Raw genomic sequence first — 17,901 nt, 5'->3', positions numbered from 1 at the left:
ATACTGCACCTTAGTGTAATGTAGTTATAGTCACCTTTACAAGTATTCACAATTGAAATGTGATATTAAGGAAGGAACAAATACTGTATCAATCTTGTATTGTTTTATCAACAGTTTTCACCATATGTTAATGTGAAGAGTGAACAGTAAATGGTTATTCTTACTGCGATCTGGTCTCATTGACTGGTTTATCTCGACTTTGAATTCGGCGTTATTAGTACACGCAAAGGAGAACGTTACACCGTCAGTTTCACAGGGTAAATGTGCCTTTGTAGACTCCATAGCCGGACCGCGGAGAACATTCTGACAGGCTGCATCTCTGTCTGGTATGGAGGGACTACTGCACAGGACGGAAAGAAGCTGCTGATAGTACCCAGGACATCTGTAGGGAGCGGAGTCACATAAACGCAGCGTTCATTAATTTGCAGTATTTCTGTGTTTGCACATTAAAAAAAATCTATTCAATATACATGTGTATTTATGTTTTATTTACTATTAGTTTTTCTCTCTCTACTAGATTATGAATTGCATTGAACTGCTGCTGCTAAGTTAACAAATTTCGCGTCACATGCCGGTGATAAACCTGATTTTGAAATGAAAGTCGCAAATATTGTTCAGTGAGGCGATGGGAATCGCTCATGAAGCAACAAACAGGCGATGTTCCCACCCGCTGCAAACCGGAACGGTCCGGGGTAAAACCGTAATGTGGAACCCAGATAACGTGGTTTTAGGTGATCAAGAGCGGAGTCGTTCAGAGGTCGGAGATTAAATTCACCCTCCCGGGGCTGACTCCGAAAGGTTATTTCACGACCCTGCGCCCAGTGATCCGCTGACACTCTGCAAAGGGAGTGAACTCCATTCAGCCGGCTGAGGGGAGAAAATGAGTCGGGACTGAAGCGAACCAGTTTCTGTGCAGACTTATATCGGTTTACCTTCCGGAAGAAACATGTCGAGGCTGTGACAGATACAGAATATCAAACGGATGGAAATCACCCGCTGCTCAGCCCTTTCATGGACATTGTGAGCGGCTCTGAAAAGAGCCTTTGGGTAAACAGGTTCAGCTTACGTCGCTTCACTTACTGGCAGCGCTGGTTTTCTTGGGCAACAGTACGGCCTGGATGTTGGGTAACACACCGCCCTGAGCGATAGTCACCCCTCCCAGCAGCTTGTTCAGCTCCTCGTCGTTGCGGACGGCCAGCTGCAGGTGTCGGGGGATGATGCGGGTCTTCTTATTGTCCCGGGCCGCGTTGCCCGCCAATTCGAGGATTTCCGCCGTCAGATACTCGAGCACAGCAGCCAGATAGACCGGGGCTCCGGCACCCACCCGCTCAGCATAGTTGCCCTTTCTTAGGAGTCTGTGAACCCGGCCGACAGGGAACTGTAGTCCAGCCCGGGACGAGCAAGATTTGCCCTTGGACCGAGCTTTGCCAGTGCCGCCTTTTCCACGTCCAGACATTTCCACAGTCGCAACAACTGCTAACTTCAAAACAAAATAAAGGAATGTTCACCCCGCTCCAACTCGCCCTTTTTATACCTTCTTTGAGAATAGAATCTGATGTTTGTGATTGGTGTGATCCTGCTTATTCTCATTAGTAAAGAGAAACGTCCCAATCGAAGAACTGCCTTAATCACCAATCAGCAGTCTTTAAAAGCAGAAGCGCGCATAGGAAACGTCTCCTCCCCAAAGTGCACTGAAATTTGGAAAAAGCCCGCCAAAAATCAAACTATTATTTAAATATAATTTGAAATGAAATAATTCCAGACCGGTTTTAAGATTGGGATTTCGCATTTCCCTCTGTTACTGAAACAGGACCCAAGTGTCTGGGAACTCAATTCTCTAATTCCTTTCAACCCTTTCAAAACTGTGTGCAGTTTTGGTCCCCTAATCTGAGGAAAGACATTCTTGCCCTAGAGGGAGTACAAAGAAGGTTCACCAGATTGATTCCTGGGATGGCAGGACTTTCATTTGAAGGAAGACTGGATCGACTGGGCTTATACTCGCTGGAATTTAGAAGATTGAGGGGGGATCTTATTGAAACGTATAAAATTCTAAAGGGATTGGACAGGAAGATGGTTCCCGGTGTTGGGGAAGTACAGAACAAGGGGTCAGAGTTTATGAATAAAGAGGAAGCCTTTTAGGACCGAGATGAGGAGAAACTTCTTCAAACAGAGAGTGGTGGTTCTGTGCAATTCTCTACCACAGGAAACAGTTGAGGCTGGTTTATTGGCTATCTTTCAGAGGGAGTTAGATATGGCCCTTGTGGGTAAAGGGATCAGGAGATATGGAGAGAAAGCAGGTACGGTGTTCTGAGTTGGATGATCAGCTATGATCATATTGAATGGCAGTACAGGCTCAAGGGCCGAATGGCCTACTCCTGCGCCTCTTTTCTATGTTTCCATGAACCGAAAAAAAACTGACCCTCAGCTTCTGCCCACAGTCGGTCACTGTGTGAACATTATCAGGTTATAGACAAATGGCGCTTCTCAAATTGTGACCAGCGTCTAGTCTGCAATTTTAAAAAGTTTTTCTATGAAAGAGTCATGAGATCTTTTAGGCTTGTGTTAAAATTAGATTCGGGTGTTACCCAACTGCAACCAATAAACTCCTGAAGCCAGAAATAAAACAACAATGGTAGCAATCCTCTGCGTGGTGTGGATACAGAGTGGGACGGACTGATGGGGAGGGGGAGGTAACGATTCCTTTTCAGTGCAGTGGGAGTTTATTCCAACTGTGACTTAGCTCTTGTAAAAGTCACCAGACATAAAATATGTATAATTTATTACCTAAATGGTAGTACAACTCTCTCATTGAAATTGTGAGTGGCTCTTAAAAGAGCCGTTGTGTTTTCGATCATCTCACTGGGGAGCTTTACTTGGAGCTGGTGTACTTGGTCACCGCCTTTGTCCCTTTGGACATGGCGTGTTTGGCCAGTTCCCCGGGCAGCAGCAGGTGCACGGCGGTCTGGATCTCCCGGGAAGTGATGGTTGACCGCTTGTTGTAATGGGCCAGGCGGGAAGCCTCACCCACGATACGCTCGAAGATATTGTTCACGAGCGTGTTCATGATGCTCATGGCCTTGGAGGAGATGCCAGTATCGGGGTGAACCTGCTTTGTCTCTCTCCACTGCCCATTGTCGCTTTGGGTAACACCGTGGACTGGGAACTGGCGCTGATCGCTGGGAGTTGCCGCTGTTGGGTAATTCGGCAGGAAGGAAATCGAAAATACAAAATGGATCATAAAGTACAGGCGCAGTATTCGGCCATTCAACCTATCGTATCTGATAGAAAAGCAGAAGGTATGAGAAAAACACACACTTGAAAGTATGAAACATTTATGTAATGAAACATGGCAGCAGGAGATCGAAAGTCATCATGAGAGACCCATTTTAGAGTGAGGGTGAAAGTTGTTTATTGTTATATACAACTGGCTTACAGCAGATTCAAAGACACACAGTATTGGAGACACAACATTTACAAAATAAAAACATACTCTACAGAATTATAAAGAGGTAGCAGAATTTCAACAAGAGCCCATTGCATTATGAAGTGGTCAAAGTGGTGCTACTGAGGTGGTAATGAGGGTTGTCCATGTTTGTTAAACAACAGAATGTCTTTACCCGTCTGTCTCTGGTAGAGTGTGAAAGTGGGGGTTCATTCCGTATCTGTCAGTCTCTGGTACAGTATGAGAGTGTGGGGTTCATTCAGTACCTGTCACTCTCTAGTACAGTGTGAGAGTGCGGGATTCATTCTGTACCCGTCACTGTCTGGTACAGTGTGGCAGTTGGACTTCACACTGTATCATCCAATTTCTCATGCAGTGTAAATGTATTAAGTTCTTTCAGATTCAGTCTTACTATAGAACTCTGATTAGATCAAGTTTGCTTCTTAAATAAAAATCATACAATGCAATGAGGCCACACTTAGCTTGGAAGTACAACATTTTCTATCTGGGTAGCTTCCAAACTGATAGCATGAACGTCAAATTCTTGAATGTCTGGTAATGCCCCCCTCACCAGTTCCCCTCCCCTTTTTCTTCTCTCACATTGCCCACCCATCACCTCTGCCGTGTGCTCCTCCCCTCTTTTCTTTCTTCCATGGCCTTCTCTCTCTTTCAGCAATCTTCCCAGCTCTTTACTTCATTCCTCGCTTTCAAGATTCACCCATCACCTTGTTTTCTCTCTCCCTTATCCCCACCTTTTAACTCTGCTCCTCATCTTTTTTGTCTCCAGTCTTGCCGAATGTTTTTGGACTGAAACATTGACTGTATTTTTTTGTCCTACAGATGCTGCCTGGCCTGCTGAGTTCCTTCAGCATTTTGTGTGTGTTGCTTGGATTTCTAGCAACTGCAGATTTTCTCTTGTTTGTGACACAATGTTGTATATTGGTATCTCAGGGATGATGTACCTGGTTACATTGAACTACTCTGAATGGACTTTGCAGCAGAGCATCCAGAGCAACAATACCAGACCATTGAATCCAATTCTGGGCTTGTGATAAATATGTAACTTCCCTTGAGTCTCTGTGTGGGAGGGTTTGAATGATCTGTATTGTTACGAAGGACGAACAACTCTGATGAGCAGAAGGGTGCAATATCGCCCATGCCCCCCCCCCCCCCGCCTTTTGGAGAATCGCAGATCACTACTATTTCAATGCTGTTATCAAGGAAGTAAGAGAGATAAAGGAAAGTTGCCAGAGCAGTTGTTATTGATAACAGCTCATGAAAGAGAATGAGAGAGAGACACAGCTGAGATGGAACGTCTCCTACTGACAAAAGCCATTGATTTACTGCTATTGTCTTGTGGAGAAGGATTGTTTACTTGGTACATTTCTATTCATTGAAACCCCTCAGGGGGCAACCAGAGTGGGCTGGTTTGATGGGTTACATCATCCCAACCTGACTGACACCTGAAACCCCGTGAGTGGGGATAAAAGTGAGGTCTGGGGTAACACCCCTCAGACACACCAGCAGAAACGCTAGTGAGCATCAGAACCTCACGAGACAGGGTGGGATACCGGAGACCAAACGAAGGGTTGGTAACTTTTAACTCACAGTGTTTTGTAGCGAGACTGGTGGGGGCTTGTGTGTTGTCCACCCTTGCCTGGGTGACGAGTCCACCACGGAAGAATGGACTAGCTGAAGGACGGAGGGGTCATACGTGAATGGCCACAACCACAATGTATCGACGGGTCAAAATGATAAAGGAAGGTTGGCAAGATAATAGCTGTTACTGTTCCCACGTTTTCTCTCTCTGTCTCAACAATTGAAACACCGCGACAAACAACTACCGCAACCTGCATGAACTGAACGGAACTTTATATATCCATCTGACAATTCATTATCCCCTAGACAACGATGGAGCTTGTTTCACTAGTGATTATTATTCTACCTGCACTTTTAGGTTTAGTATTGTTAACGTATATTCGCATTGATATTATTTTGTATATTTTTGCTAATAAATATTGTTGAAAATAGTATCACCAGACTCAAACGGACACTTCTCTCTTTGCTGGTAAGATACCCAGTTTCGGGGTACGTAACAGTATCATGTAGCAACATTCGGACTGATGGAATTGAAAATGATTTTGACTGTAGCTATGTAACCAGTGTGTCCACAGTGATCAGTGATGGGGCCTCTGTATGATCTGATTAAAATACACACGGGCTGATCAGATCACTGATGATATGAATGTTGGTGCAGTTGTGGGTGGTGAGGAAGGTTGTCAAACGGACAGAACTGACATTGAAAGGAAATAAACTGCTATAACGATCACAGAGGGGGAGCAGTGAGAGGACTGGGGGGGGGAGGGGTGTCTGTGTAGATTAATGTAATGGGTGGAAACATGCAGAATTAACAACCACCAACATTGAGTTGTGTTTCTCTTTAAAAGCCTGGACAGATGTTATGATGTATTTATGTCATTTAATTTTAAACCGTGCTTTGTTTCTGTGTTTGGAGGATAATAAATGAGTTGTTACAGTTGTCCCTAAACATAAAATGCCCCATGCCATTTTAATTGTAAAAATCCACAATAACATACTGGGTACCAGTAGCATTCACACCACAAGAATACCGCAGTGTCAGTCTGCAACGAGAAAGCCTGATCACATTCTCTTCAGGTTCAATGGCATTGCTGACTCTGACTTTACCACTGACAAATGCCAACAAATGCGTGTTCTTAGTAGGTCTGTGGGAGATACCCGGAATGTGAAGCTGTACTAATGGAGAGAGACAAACTGAGCCAAGTCACAGCTTGATGAAGGGCAGAGAGGAATACAGAGAATCTGATGTTGTGTCCTTATGCCTGAACTATTCCCAGTTAGAAGTGTTGATCCACCAAATTGTGTTCAGCCTCTCTGTAACAGTGTGACATCAGACATCAATGAAAAAACTAAATAATCTCAGCTGAAATGTTGTCTTTCACCTATTGGTCTTCTTTGCAAACATTTTACAGGGCAGAAAAGGCAAAGAATTTATGTCTGAGAATCTCAAACACAACAGTGTGTCTATTCTCATGTGTTTATCAGTTCCCCGACATTCGAATACTACTAATCATTGAATGTGAAGGAGGAGATGGTTGAGAGGACAGCATACCAGTCTGAGCAAGGAGAACCCCAATACACTGACATGTCCTTGATCTGACCTGATAAATGGCCACAGAGTTGATACCACTGAGCTGACATTCACTTCCTCTCATTTTGCAAGGGATTCACCAGGCCACTGAACCTGCAGATACACCAGCCAGCTCACAGGGGGAGAGGCCATTCACCTGCTCCGTGTGTGGGAGAGGATTCATTCAGTCACATGGCTCTTACGCCATCAGCCGGGTCACACCGGTGAGCAGCTAGACTTGGCTCAGTTGTCTCTGTCTCTCACCTGTTCCAAGTGTGGGAGGAGATTCAATCGGTTCAGCCATTTTGTGAGGCTCCAATGAGTTTAAAATACATAGAGGACACACTTCGGTCTTGTGTCAGCAAAGAAATTTACTCAGTAATCCCACCTGCAGAAACACTGGCAACTTGACATCAGGAAAGAAGTTTAATAAAGCTCTAGATGAACATTTTAACCATCATGATGACTGAATCTATTTGGAAGTTCATGTGAGACTGTCAATATCAGATTCTGCAGATATTGTGACTGAACCCTGGTCACAGAGCATTGGAGTGTTTGTTCTGCTGATGTTAGTCTGAAAATACTCTGGCATTAATGTTGTAGATCTGTGACAAATTAATCAGCTCTATTTCAAATCTTGTGTCTCAGGAGCTTCCTGCCTGTCACACAGCTAATGTACAGTAGAGAGGCCACTCAGTTCATCTAGTACCAGCTCACGTTCCTATTCTACACCAGAGCTTTCAAATCCATCACTGCTGTTCACCTGTCACTCACCCTAAAATATACATTTTGCAACTGCTCAGCCTGTGACTGCAGAGGTTTACTTTGAATTAAATCTATAACTTTCTGGAAACTGCAGAAGATGAATTCACTAGGGTTTTGCCCCAAATAGTCTTCATTCCTCACAGCTCTGGACCAAGGATGACGTCTTGTATGGTTAAAATCTTCGTGTTCTGCTCTATTCATTGTTTTGGGTAATTTTCACAGATTTTGAAGGGCTGTGCCTTACACAGCCGGGCTGTTGCAATACAATGCTGTCCTCTGAAATATGAGCAGAATGGTGGTTAAATATTCGATGGAGCAGAAACAAGAGGGCTCTACACTAATGAGGGCTTTGGGACTCCAGACGTGATGGAGCCTCAAGTTTACAGGGTGTAGAAGGAAGGATTCAGACCAGGAGGATGAGGCTACAAATGAAAGTTCAGAAACATTTGGCAACTGATTGACTGAAAAAGGAGGTTTATGTTTGCAAAATGCTGGGGGGACTCAGTAGCCCAGGCAGCATCTATGGAGAGGAATAAATAATGAATATTATGGGCCAAGACACTTCATCCTATCTAGACTGTTTATTCCTTTGCTTAGATGCTGCCTGTCCTGCTGAGTTCCTGCAGTACTTTGTGTGTGGTACTTTGCAGTTTATTCTCAGCATCTGCTGAACCTTGGGTTTCATATCTACATTTCTCAGTGAGTGGGACTTTGACAGTTGTCATACAAAATGCCCGTTGTCATTGAGTAACAGGAGAAAATCTGCAGATGCTCGAAATCCAAGGAATACACCCACAAAATGCTGAAAAACAATGAGGAGTAAATTTTAAAGGTGGGGAGGGGAGCGAGAAACACAAAGTGATAGGTGGAACTGGGAGGGGGGGGGGACAGATGAAGTCCAGAGCTGGGAAGTTGAGTGGTGAAAGAGATACAGGGCTGGAGAAGGTGGAGTCTGATAAAGAGAACAGAAGGCCATGGAAGAAAGAAGATTGAGGAGGAACACTCGAGGGAGGTGATGGGCAGGTAACAAAAGTGAAAAGGGGACGGGGAATGACGATGGAGGGGAGGCATGGCCAGAAGATGAAGAAATCAATGGTCATTCAATCAGATTGGAGGCTACCCAGGCGGAATACAAGGTGTTGTTCCTCCTACCTGAGTGTGGCCTCATTGGGACAGTATAGGAGGCCATGGATTGACATTTTCATTGATTATATTTTTTGTGGAAGCTTGCTGTGTTGAAGTAGATGCTGAGTTTTCTGCATAAAAACATTGACAGCTTTTGGGACATGTGGCATTGAACCAGTATTTGCCCCTCAAATTAATCCAGAATATTGTTACGTACTCGCGACACATGACAGTGGAGCCCTTGTCATGTGACTGGGGTTGAAGCTGTATTGGACTTGAGGTGATGGTCTTGTGATGGTGGTGCCGTCATTTTCCCACCAGTAGAGATCATGTGACGGTTTTTTTTTTTTTTTTTTTTTTTTTTACAGGTTATAAAAGGTAGACCCCACCCTGTGAGGAGGGGCAGTTCGTGGCTGGATTTGCCAGGTTGACTCCATGCCACTGCATGTTTGAAGTGATGACGCAGTTTAGCTGAAGGATGAAGTTTTTATTTAATGCCTAAAGTTTAAGAGGTCATTGCCAGCAGGTTCTTTATGATTCTGTTAGTTCGAAATTAGTGGAGAGTGAAGATTCGAAGTTGGAAGTTAAAGATCGAGGAAAATCGTTTCCTACGGTGAAACAGGGGCGACCTTTGTTTGATCCTTATTTGGAAGGATTTTGTTGACTATCTTCGTGTTAATCCCTAGGTTTAACTAGAAAGGATTGAAGGTAGTGGAGAAGGAAAGGTCAGTGCCTTTAAGCCGTTCTGTTTCGTGAATTCTTCGTGGGAAGTTCGACGTCGGGGATCGAAGCAAGCGACGTGAAAGAGAACCTAAATCGTCTTATAAAGTCTCTCCTTTTAAATGGACTGTGAGCATATCGAACTTTTGGCAATACCACTTTAAAGAACTGTTTTTGGAATATCACTTTACGAACTGTTTGAACAGCCACTCAGCAGCTGTTTCTGGTTACGGTAGTGTTTGTTTACTTTTGGGGGGTTTGTTTTCTGTGTTTAATAAACGTGTTGTTTGTTATGAAACCCTTGCCGAACTCATATATTTATTGTTGCCTGAATACGTAACAATATTAACAAAAGCACATTACCTCTCTTTTCCAAAATATTACTCAACCATTCTATCACCATAAATTCCATAACTTTACACAAATGGGACATCAGTGATATTGGTCTATAACTAGAAGTATCCAACAGGGGTTTCCCAGGTTTTAGAAAAGACACTACAATTGCCATTTTCCATGAGGAGGGAAGATGGCCTGGAAGTCCAAGTATGATTCAAAAATTGCAATATTATCTCAAAAGAGTTGTTGGCCATACGTTTAAACATGCAATAACATGTATCATCCATTCCTGGAGTCATCTGACCTGTACTATTAATAGCTTCCTTCAATTCACACAAAGGAAACTCTACATCACTATCATTGCTACAGCTGGTTTCCAATATATTAAGGTATTCTCTTAAAAGCTTATCCCTACATTCTTTAGTCTCTTAAACAATTTTGATTATGAATTGCAGCAAATGACCGAGCCAGTACTCAACCTTCTCTCTTTCAGGAACAATTGTATTAACTTTTTCAATCAATACTGGGAACACTGTGAATCCCGCACCCCCATTTTCTTAATCATTCCCCAAACATCTCCAAGTTTAATAGTCCTTCCAATACTATCACAATATGACCTCCATTAAATCTTTTTCACAACCTTCGTTACTTTCCTCACCACGGCCTGTGACCTGCTACACTTAATATGATCACTCAGTGAGTGATACAGTACTTCTCAACTTTCTCTCAATAATTGTCTCTGCACACTCCTCCGACCCCCAGGGTACAGCCTTTCTGCTATTAATGCACTTTTTAATATGAATCTCATCCACCCCAGTTTGATGAATAATGTGATGTTTCTTTGCAAAAACCACATCATACTCACCATTCAGCTCATACAGATGCTCACCACATAAATCATTAAAACTTCTCCCAATTTGCTTTACTAAAGTTCCACCTCCTAAAAGTGGCCTCCTGTCCCTGATATAAATCCAAACCCAAGCTTACAAATACAGGGAAATTGTCACTTCCCAATGCTTCATCACCCATGACATCTCACGACTCACTCCAATGTTCAAAACTAAAGTTGCATTTACAGTAGTTTCCTAACTATTGTGCACATTAAATCTTGTTCCTCTCCCACCATTAAAACACACAAGATGTGAAATATCTAAAACTCCTCTACAATCAAACCATCCATCATTCTGAGAACAAACCCACAGTTTACTAACTATGTGTTAAAATCCCCACACCATACAACCCTTAGTGAGCTAAGGGACTCCAACTTATACTGATCCAACTGTGACTGATCTGATTGGAAAGAACAAATATTCCAATCAGGGAGCTGCTTTTTTTCCAATCAAGAGACAGCAATGACAGAAGCGCAAAAAATAACCGTCTAACCGCCGAAATAAACTCAAAATTGCAAAACACCAAAAACGCCTTTGTTGCTAAAATTAAACCACAACAGGTTTGTTTGTCGACCCTTTACCCACGTTACTGAAGTCCAAAATATTTAAACCAAGTATAGTTAATATTGTGATGGTGTCTGGTAATTTAGTTCACCGACTTCCATCAATTGATAAATGATTCGAATAAAACCGTTTGTCAGCGTCTGTTCGCGGTCGGTCATTGTGTAGACTAAAGTCAGTTTAGCATCGGGTCGCCCTTCAGAAAGTGGGCTTCAGAAATATTCTGAACGAACCGTGACAGTGTTCGGCACTCGCGTTGGAATGTAGTTAAGAGAAGTAAACAAAATGGGACAAAACTTAATGAACCGCATTCCCCGCAGTAACTAAACCAGAAACAATTAGTGTCACGTTAGGGGAATTTGATGACCTAGAACAGGGGTCGGCAACCCACGGCTCTTTCATCTCTGTGCTGCGGCTCCCTGTGGCTTTGGAAAATAAATGATGAGTATTTAATTAAAATGTATCTTACGTTAGTTTGTTAGTTTTTGAAATGTAATTCTAAATTTGAAGATTATCGTGATCTTGTACAATCTAAATAAAACGTGTTTTTTGTCGCTATTAATATACGTCACCACTGCCAATGCCTGACACCCGCCAGTGCACGATTTTTTTTAATTTTTCAATCCAAGGTAGGCTAACTATGGAGAATTCTAAAAAAAGAATAGTGACTGAAGAAAACATAATGTTTAATGATACGTGGGCAGATTCATTTGCTTTCACTGCTGACGAGACTGGTTTACTGGTATACTTAATATGCAATGAGAAAGTAGCAAACGACAAAAAGTCAAATGTCGCAAGACATTTCCAGAATAAACACGCAGCCTTTGCTCAAAAATATCTGGATGGAGATGAGAGAAAAAAAGCCGTTTCAGAACTGATGCGGAAGGTTGATCTGAGCAAAAATCATTTCAAGAAGTGGATGAAGTCTGGAAAATCAACTACATATGCTAGTTTTGTTGCCGCTCAGGAAATAGTCAGGCACGGGAAGCAGTTTACAGATGGTAAATATATAAAAGAATCTTTCATTAAGATTTCAGAACATCTATTCACGGGCTTTAAAAACAAGAGTGAAATTGTGCAGAAAATCAGGGATATGCCCCGCTCTGCAAAGACTGTCAAAGACAGAACCATAAGAATTGCAGAAGACATCCCAAGACAGCAAATTAAAGACATCAATTCAGCTGTGGCCTACTCAATTGCCTGTGACGAGTCTAAAGACATTGAACAAATACCGCCTCTAAAAGGCCATACACGGGGGGGGGGGGGGGGGAAGACATCTATGAGGCTGTCTTGAATTGTTTAAGAGCCAAAGGAATAAAGACCACCCACCTGATGTCAGTAGCTACTGATGGGGCACCAAGTATGACAGGAGCGCACAAGGGATTTGTGGCTTTACTGCAGAAGTCGCTGGTCAGAAAGCTGCTGACTTTTCACAGCACCTTGCACCAAGAGGCACTGTGCGCTCAAACATTTCCTCCGGAATGCACAGAAGTAATGGATGTTGTCATTCAGATTGTCAATAAAATAATGGCAAAAAGTTTAAATCACCGTCAATTCCGTTTGTTACTGGACGAGCTGGAAAACGCATATTCTGATCTCCTGCTGCCGGTGGCTGTGCAGAGGGGAGGTGCTGAAACACTTTGTTGCGTGTCCAGAAGAAGTGAGAACTTTCCTGGGCAGCAAAGGCTCACCTTTTCTGAGCTGGAACAGCCAGTGTGGCTGGAAAAGCTACACTTCATGGTAGACATGACAGCGCACATGAACACACTGAACGCAGCTCTTCAGGGGAAAGGACGCACAGCCCTGCACATGTTGGAGGATGTTTTGGCATTCGAGCGCAAGTTCACAGTGCTTGCCAGAGATTTACAGAAAGGCACATTGTCTCACTTCCCCAATTTGAAAGAGTTCAAACATGCTCACGTCATGATTAATTCGGAGTATTACATTCTGCAATCATCGCAATCCAAGCATCGTTTGGGAAACACTTCTGTGAGTTTAGAGAGGAAAAAAACACATTATCCTTCCCGGCCACTCCCCTAAGCATCGATCCATCCCAACTGAATACGACTGCATTGGCAGGTGTGAGTCAACCTGATCTTGAGATGGAACTGGCCGACATAGCCAACAAAGACATATGGGTGTCCAAGTTTAGACGCTTGACAGCAGACCTTGAAGATGTTGCCCGTCAGAAGTCCGTTCTTGCTCAGAATCACAAATGGAGTGATATTGAAAACCTCTCCAAATCGGACAAACTTGTGTTCGAAACATGGAATGCTATCCCCGACACTTAGGTAAACATTAAGAAGTATGCGCTTGGAGTCCTGTCGATCTTTGGATCCACATATGTATGTGAGCAGGTGTTCTCCAACATGAACTTTATTAAAAACAAACATCGTGCACGCCTCACAGATAACAGCTTGCGATGAAGGTGACATCATATAGCCCTGATGTGCAGACGCTGTGCGCTGAAGTCCAGGAGCAGAAATCCCATTAACCAAGTATGATAAATATTTTAATTGCCTATTATTTTAGGTATATTCATATTTTTTCATTGTTCAGTGAAATAGTCCTTTTATTTTTCAGGGTGACAGCTGGCTGACGTTATTTTTGGTTTGCTGCTGGCGGACAGTTTAAGTTCGGCGTTTTTCATAAATACAAGAAGGACTCAAATAGACTGAGTATTTTACTTAAAAGTAACCTTCAACCCAACGTCTTTTTTTCGGAGTTCAAAATGTTTTTGTTGCATGCAGAAATGTAATTTCATTTTCTCTGCAGGAGTTTATCAATTTCATAAATGCAACACATTATAGTTTGTTTATACATAGCATAAAGACAAAAAAAAAAGCGTTGTGTGCAGTGTTAACTTTTTTTAAATATCAAATGGGTTTTGTGGCTCCCAGTGTTTTCTTTTCTGTGGGAAATGGGTCCAAATGGCTCTTTCAGTGGTAAAGGTTGCCGACTCCTGACCTAGAAGTAACAACGGGGAAGGGGTGCGTAGCGATTCCGTGTCTGTGCAGAGGGCAGGAATTAACAGAGAAATCGGGATTACGCTGAAGAGTGGACAGCAAGTTCTGAGTAACGGAAATAAGATTCTGAATGAGCGTGTCAACAAGAAACTTACAAATTTACCTCACATCCATGTCTCAACATTGAATAACTCTTTTAATGAAAACGTGAGTGGCTCTTAAATGAGCCTTTGATTTTCCCGTTTGTTTTGTCTTTACTTGGAGCTGGTGTACTTGGTCACCGCCTTTGTCCCTTCGGACACGGCGTGCTTAGCCAGCTCCCTGGGCTGGTGGTCTGGATCTCCCGGGAGCTGATGGTAGACCGCTTGTTGTAATGGGCCAGACGGGAAGCCTCACCCGCGATGCGCTCGAAAATATCGTTCACGAATGAATTCATGACGGTCATGGCCTTGGAGGAGATGCCGGTGTCGGGGTGAACCTGCTTCATCACTTTGTAGATGTAGATGGCGTAACTCTCCTTCCTCGTCCTCTTGCGCTTCTTGCTAGATTTGCTCGTCGGTTTGGACTCAGCGTTCTTGGCGCCCTTCTTGGGAGCGGGTTTCGGTGCATCAGGCATTTCCCCGTCGGCTTCAAACACAATAATAAGCAGAAGCTGTTTGGAGCCCGGATTAAATAGGCAGCGCCCAAAGTGGTATGTTAATGAGGATAGGAATGCTGAGCATTTTCATTGGCTGTTTGAAGAAAGGAATCACCAATTGGAACGCCGGGGGACGGGAGGCGGCACCAATGTGTGGTGGTTACCGCTGTTGTTTAATGCAGGAGGAAGTACAGAAGGGCAGAGACAGGCGGGGGTGCGGGCTGAAATTGAAAAGGGAAACGCAAATTTCAAAAGTAGAATGCAAATAAAATCAGATGAAATATAGTAAAATTAAAGACTAAAACGTTTAGTTCATGACACAGGGCAGCAAGAGAGCGAAGGAGAGGTTTGGACATTTCAATGAAAAGTTCAAATCGAGTTTATTTATGCCCAGGAGAAAGGAACAACATACTTGTAGCTGCATCACAGACACATTGCATTAGACTCAACACTGATAAAAAACAAACTGGAATTAAATATGAATTATACCAAAATATTCAAACAGACAGAGGACTATCAGATCAAAATTAAAATAACAAAGGGACCGTGCGGGCAGTGGGAGAATCACACCTCTTGTGCTTCTTCATCTCGTCACTCTCGATTAAGTGTCACGCAACGCTGCCACTTTGATCCCGCCTACCTTCACTAACCAGGACCAACTCTTGCCTTTATTGGATTTTCCTCCTCCTTACACATTGGGTTTGTGGGGGTTTGGTTAATCGGGATGTGTGCCCCCTTGGACCTGAGGATTAGGTTTCAGGGTAGGGCTGGTGGATGTATGCGTGAGGCTGGGAGAGATAAAGCTGTGGAGTTTAGTATGGTGAGATACGTGGGGCTATGGTGGATCGGGACGTGTAGTGGAGCCACTTTGATCTAGCCGATGCCTTTCATTAATGTGGTCCGACACCACTTGGCTTAATGAACTGGGTGTGCAAAGGGACACATCATTAGTAATGCAACCTGGGTCATTGTCGGTTTCCGGTCTTTAAGCATGAGACATCAACACCCAGGCGAACCAGGCAGGGTTGATCAGGCCCAGCTTGTGTTTATCCCATGGGCCAAGATTATGAGAGGAATGTAATCCTGCATGTTGTGGGTATTTTAGACCTTGTTACTTGGCTTTATTTTGACCGTTTGGGTAGTACAATCTTCTGAGGCTTACCTCCTAGTAAGGTTCAACTTTCCTACTTTAAATTTACACCTGTCTTTATTTATTACAACCAGACCACACAGCTTCAAAATAGAGCGGCATCCTTTCAGAATGCAGATGAGGAGGAGTTTCTTCAGGCAGAGAGTGGTGAATCGGTGGAATTTTTTGCCACAGGCAGCTCTGGAAGCAAAATCACTGGGTATAGGCAGAGATTGATGGATTCTTGATTGATCAGGGAATGAAGGGATACAAATGAAGGAAGGCGATTGGGACTAAGAGGAAAAAATGATCAGTTATGATGAAATGCCAGAGAAGGATCAACAGGCAAAATGGCCGAATTCTGCTCCTATATCTGATTGTCTTATGGACTCATTTAGTGATTAAAATTCTCCCAGACACTGTTGATCTCAGCTTTGACTCAGTCCAGCACCTGAGGCTCCAGATTACTTATATAAGGAATGCAGAAGTTCTTTGTGCTCAGCTTAAAGAAATATCATCTCATTTCCACCTCGAATGCTTGTCACCTCATTCTGAGCAACAGACGCAAAATGCTAGTGGAAGTCAGCAGGCCAGGCAGCATCTATGAAATAGAGTAACGAGCCGATGCTTCGGGCTGAGAATCATCACCAGGATGAGAACTGATGGAAGGGTCTCGGCCCGAAGTGTCGACTGTTTACACTTTTCCATAAAGGCTGTCTGTCCTGCTGAGTTCCTTCAGCATTTTGTGTGTGTTGCTTTGGATTTCCAGCATCAGCAGATTCCCTCGTGTTTGTGATTTACACACCATTCTGAGGGTGTTTTCCTCAGTTATGGAGCTCTCATTCAGGGGAAAGATCCCCCTTGTCTACTGTCTGTCACAGCCTGAAAGAATCTAACGGATTTCCTCATTTTCACATTGACTGCAGGGAATACAGACCCAACCCACTCACTCTCCTCCCACATAACCAACCCTCCATCCCTGCAACCAGCCCAGTCAGTGTGGGGAACAGTCACTGCGCTCCCTCTATTTCACGGTTATCCTTTCTGAGGAAGTGTGACCAAACCCGGACACTACATTCACGCTGTGCTCTCACCAGGGCCCTATAGAATCCAGTGAGACATCTGTACCCCTCTTCTCCACTCCTCCTGGATCACAGGACAAAATAATGTTTGCTCTCTCATTACTTGTAGTATCTGCATGTTAACTCAAGTGATTTGTTTATGACACCCAGGTCCCTCTGAACATTCCCATGTGGAAATAACTCGTACAGTTTGTTCCTGGGAATGGGTGATCTCACATTTCCCCACATTCTGTTCCATCTGTCCCATCCTCAACCATTCACTCTCTTGTCGACATCCCCCAAACCTTCTCACAACTGACACTGTCCGTCCCGCTCTGCCACAGCCACAGACGTAGTCACTGAGTTATGTAGCACAGAAACAGGCCCTTCAGCCCAGCACATCCATGCTGACCAAGTGGCCAAACAAAACCATTGTCCGTTGCCTGCAGAGGCAATCTGCAGTTACATTGATGGGATTATCGTATTGGCCCCCAATTACCACCAGGAGGTGCAGGAACGGAGATGTTTATGTTTATGGAGAGGTGCCGAGCAGGGTTGTCTTAGTGGGGGACTTTATTTTCCATAGAATTAATTAGATCTTTCTCAATACTTAGATGCACGAGATTTCTTCAGTGAATCCGAAGAGTATTTGAAATATTATGTACAGAGCCCAACCAGAGAAGAGAACATACGGGAATTAGTTTAGGGAAACGAGCAAGGCCTGGTGACTGCTAAGTGTCAGTGAACATTTTGGGAACAGTAATCGCAACTTTTTTTTTGGTTATGAGTAAGAATAAAAACAGATCTTGTATGAAGGTACTGAATTGCAGTAGGGCAAGTTAGGACGGAGTAAGACAGAAGTCAAGGGGCATTGATTGGGAGCAGCCACTGTCAGACAAGTCCATATCTGACATGTGGGAGTTGTTTAAATACCAGCAGCTCAGAGTTCAGGATCAGCATGTTCCTGTAAGGAGCAAGGACAAGGATAGTAAGGTAAGGGAACTTCAGATGAGTGGAAAGATCCTACATTGAAGGATATGGAAGGTTTATGAAGCTAAAATCAGACTGGTAATCTTCGGAATATAAAGATAGCAGAGAAA

The 17,901-nt window shown here is 43.6% G+C and overlaps 2 protein-coding genes across 3 annotated transcripts in view; both read right to left on the bottom strand.

The window, feature by feature from the left end:
- Positions 1-206: 206 nt before the first annotated feature.
- Positions 207-17,901, bottom strand: part of LOC132383845 (uncharacterized) — a 405,546-nt gene continuing 387,851 nt past the window's right edge. The window contains exons 4-5 of one of the 2 annotated variants that reach the window (XM_059955047.1): positions 1,081-1,473; positions 207-382 (exon numbers count right to left, since the gene is read on the bottom strand). In XM_059955047.1, coding sequence (XP_059811030.1) covers positions 237-382; positions 1,081-1,473 — 539 coding nt within the window. In that variant the 3' untranslated portion in view covers positions 207-236. The remainder of the gene's footprint in view (positions 383-1,080; positions 1,474-17,901) is intronic. The other variant, XR_009508776.1, reaches the window with a different exon arrangement.
- Positions 2,435-3,630, bottom strand: LOC132383890 (late histone H2B.L4-like). The gene has a single exon (XM_059955091.1). The coding sequence runs from the start codon at positions 3,236-3,238 to the stop codon at positions 2,870-2,872; it is 369 nt and encodes a 122-aa protein (XP_059811074.1). The 5' UTR covers positions 3,239-3,630; the 3' UTR covers positions 2,435-2,869.

This window comes from Hypanus sabinus, chromosome 31, assembly GCF_030144855.1.
Source record: "Hypanus sabinus isolate sHypSab1 chromosome 31, sHypSab1.hap1, whole genome shotgun sequence".
Taxonomy (NCBI): domain Eukaryota; kingdom Metazoa; phylum Chordata; class Chondrichthyes; order Myliobatiformes; family Dasyatidae; genus Hypanus; species Hypanus sabinus.
Note: the sequence above shows the minus strand (reverse complement) of the source record. Positions and strands in the feature narration are given on the sequence as shown.

Excerpts from the sequence above, each read along its gene's own strand:
- LOC132383890 (XM_059955091.1), bottom strand. The coding sequence starts at position 3,238 with ATGATCCATTTTGTATTTTCGATTTCCTTCCTGCCGAATTACCCAACA.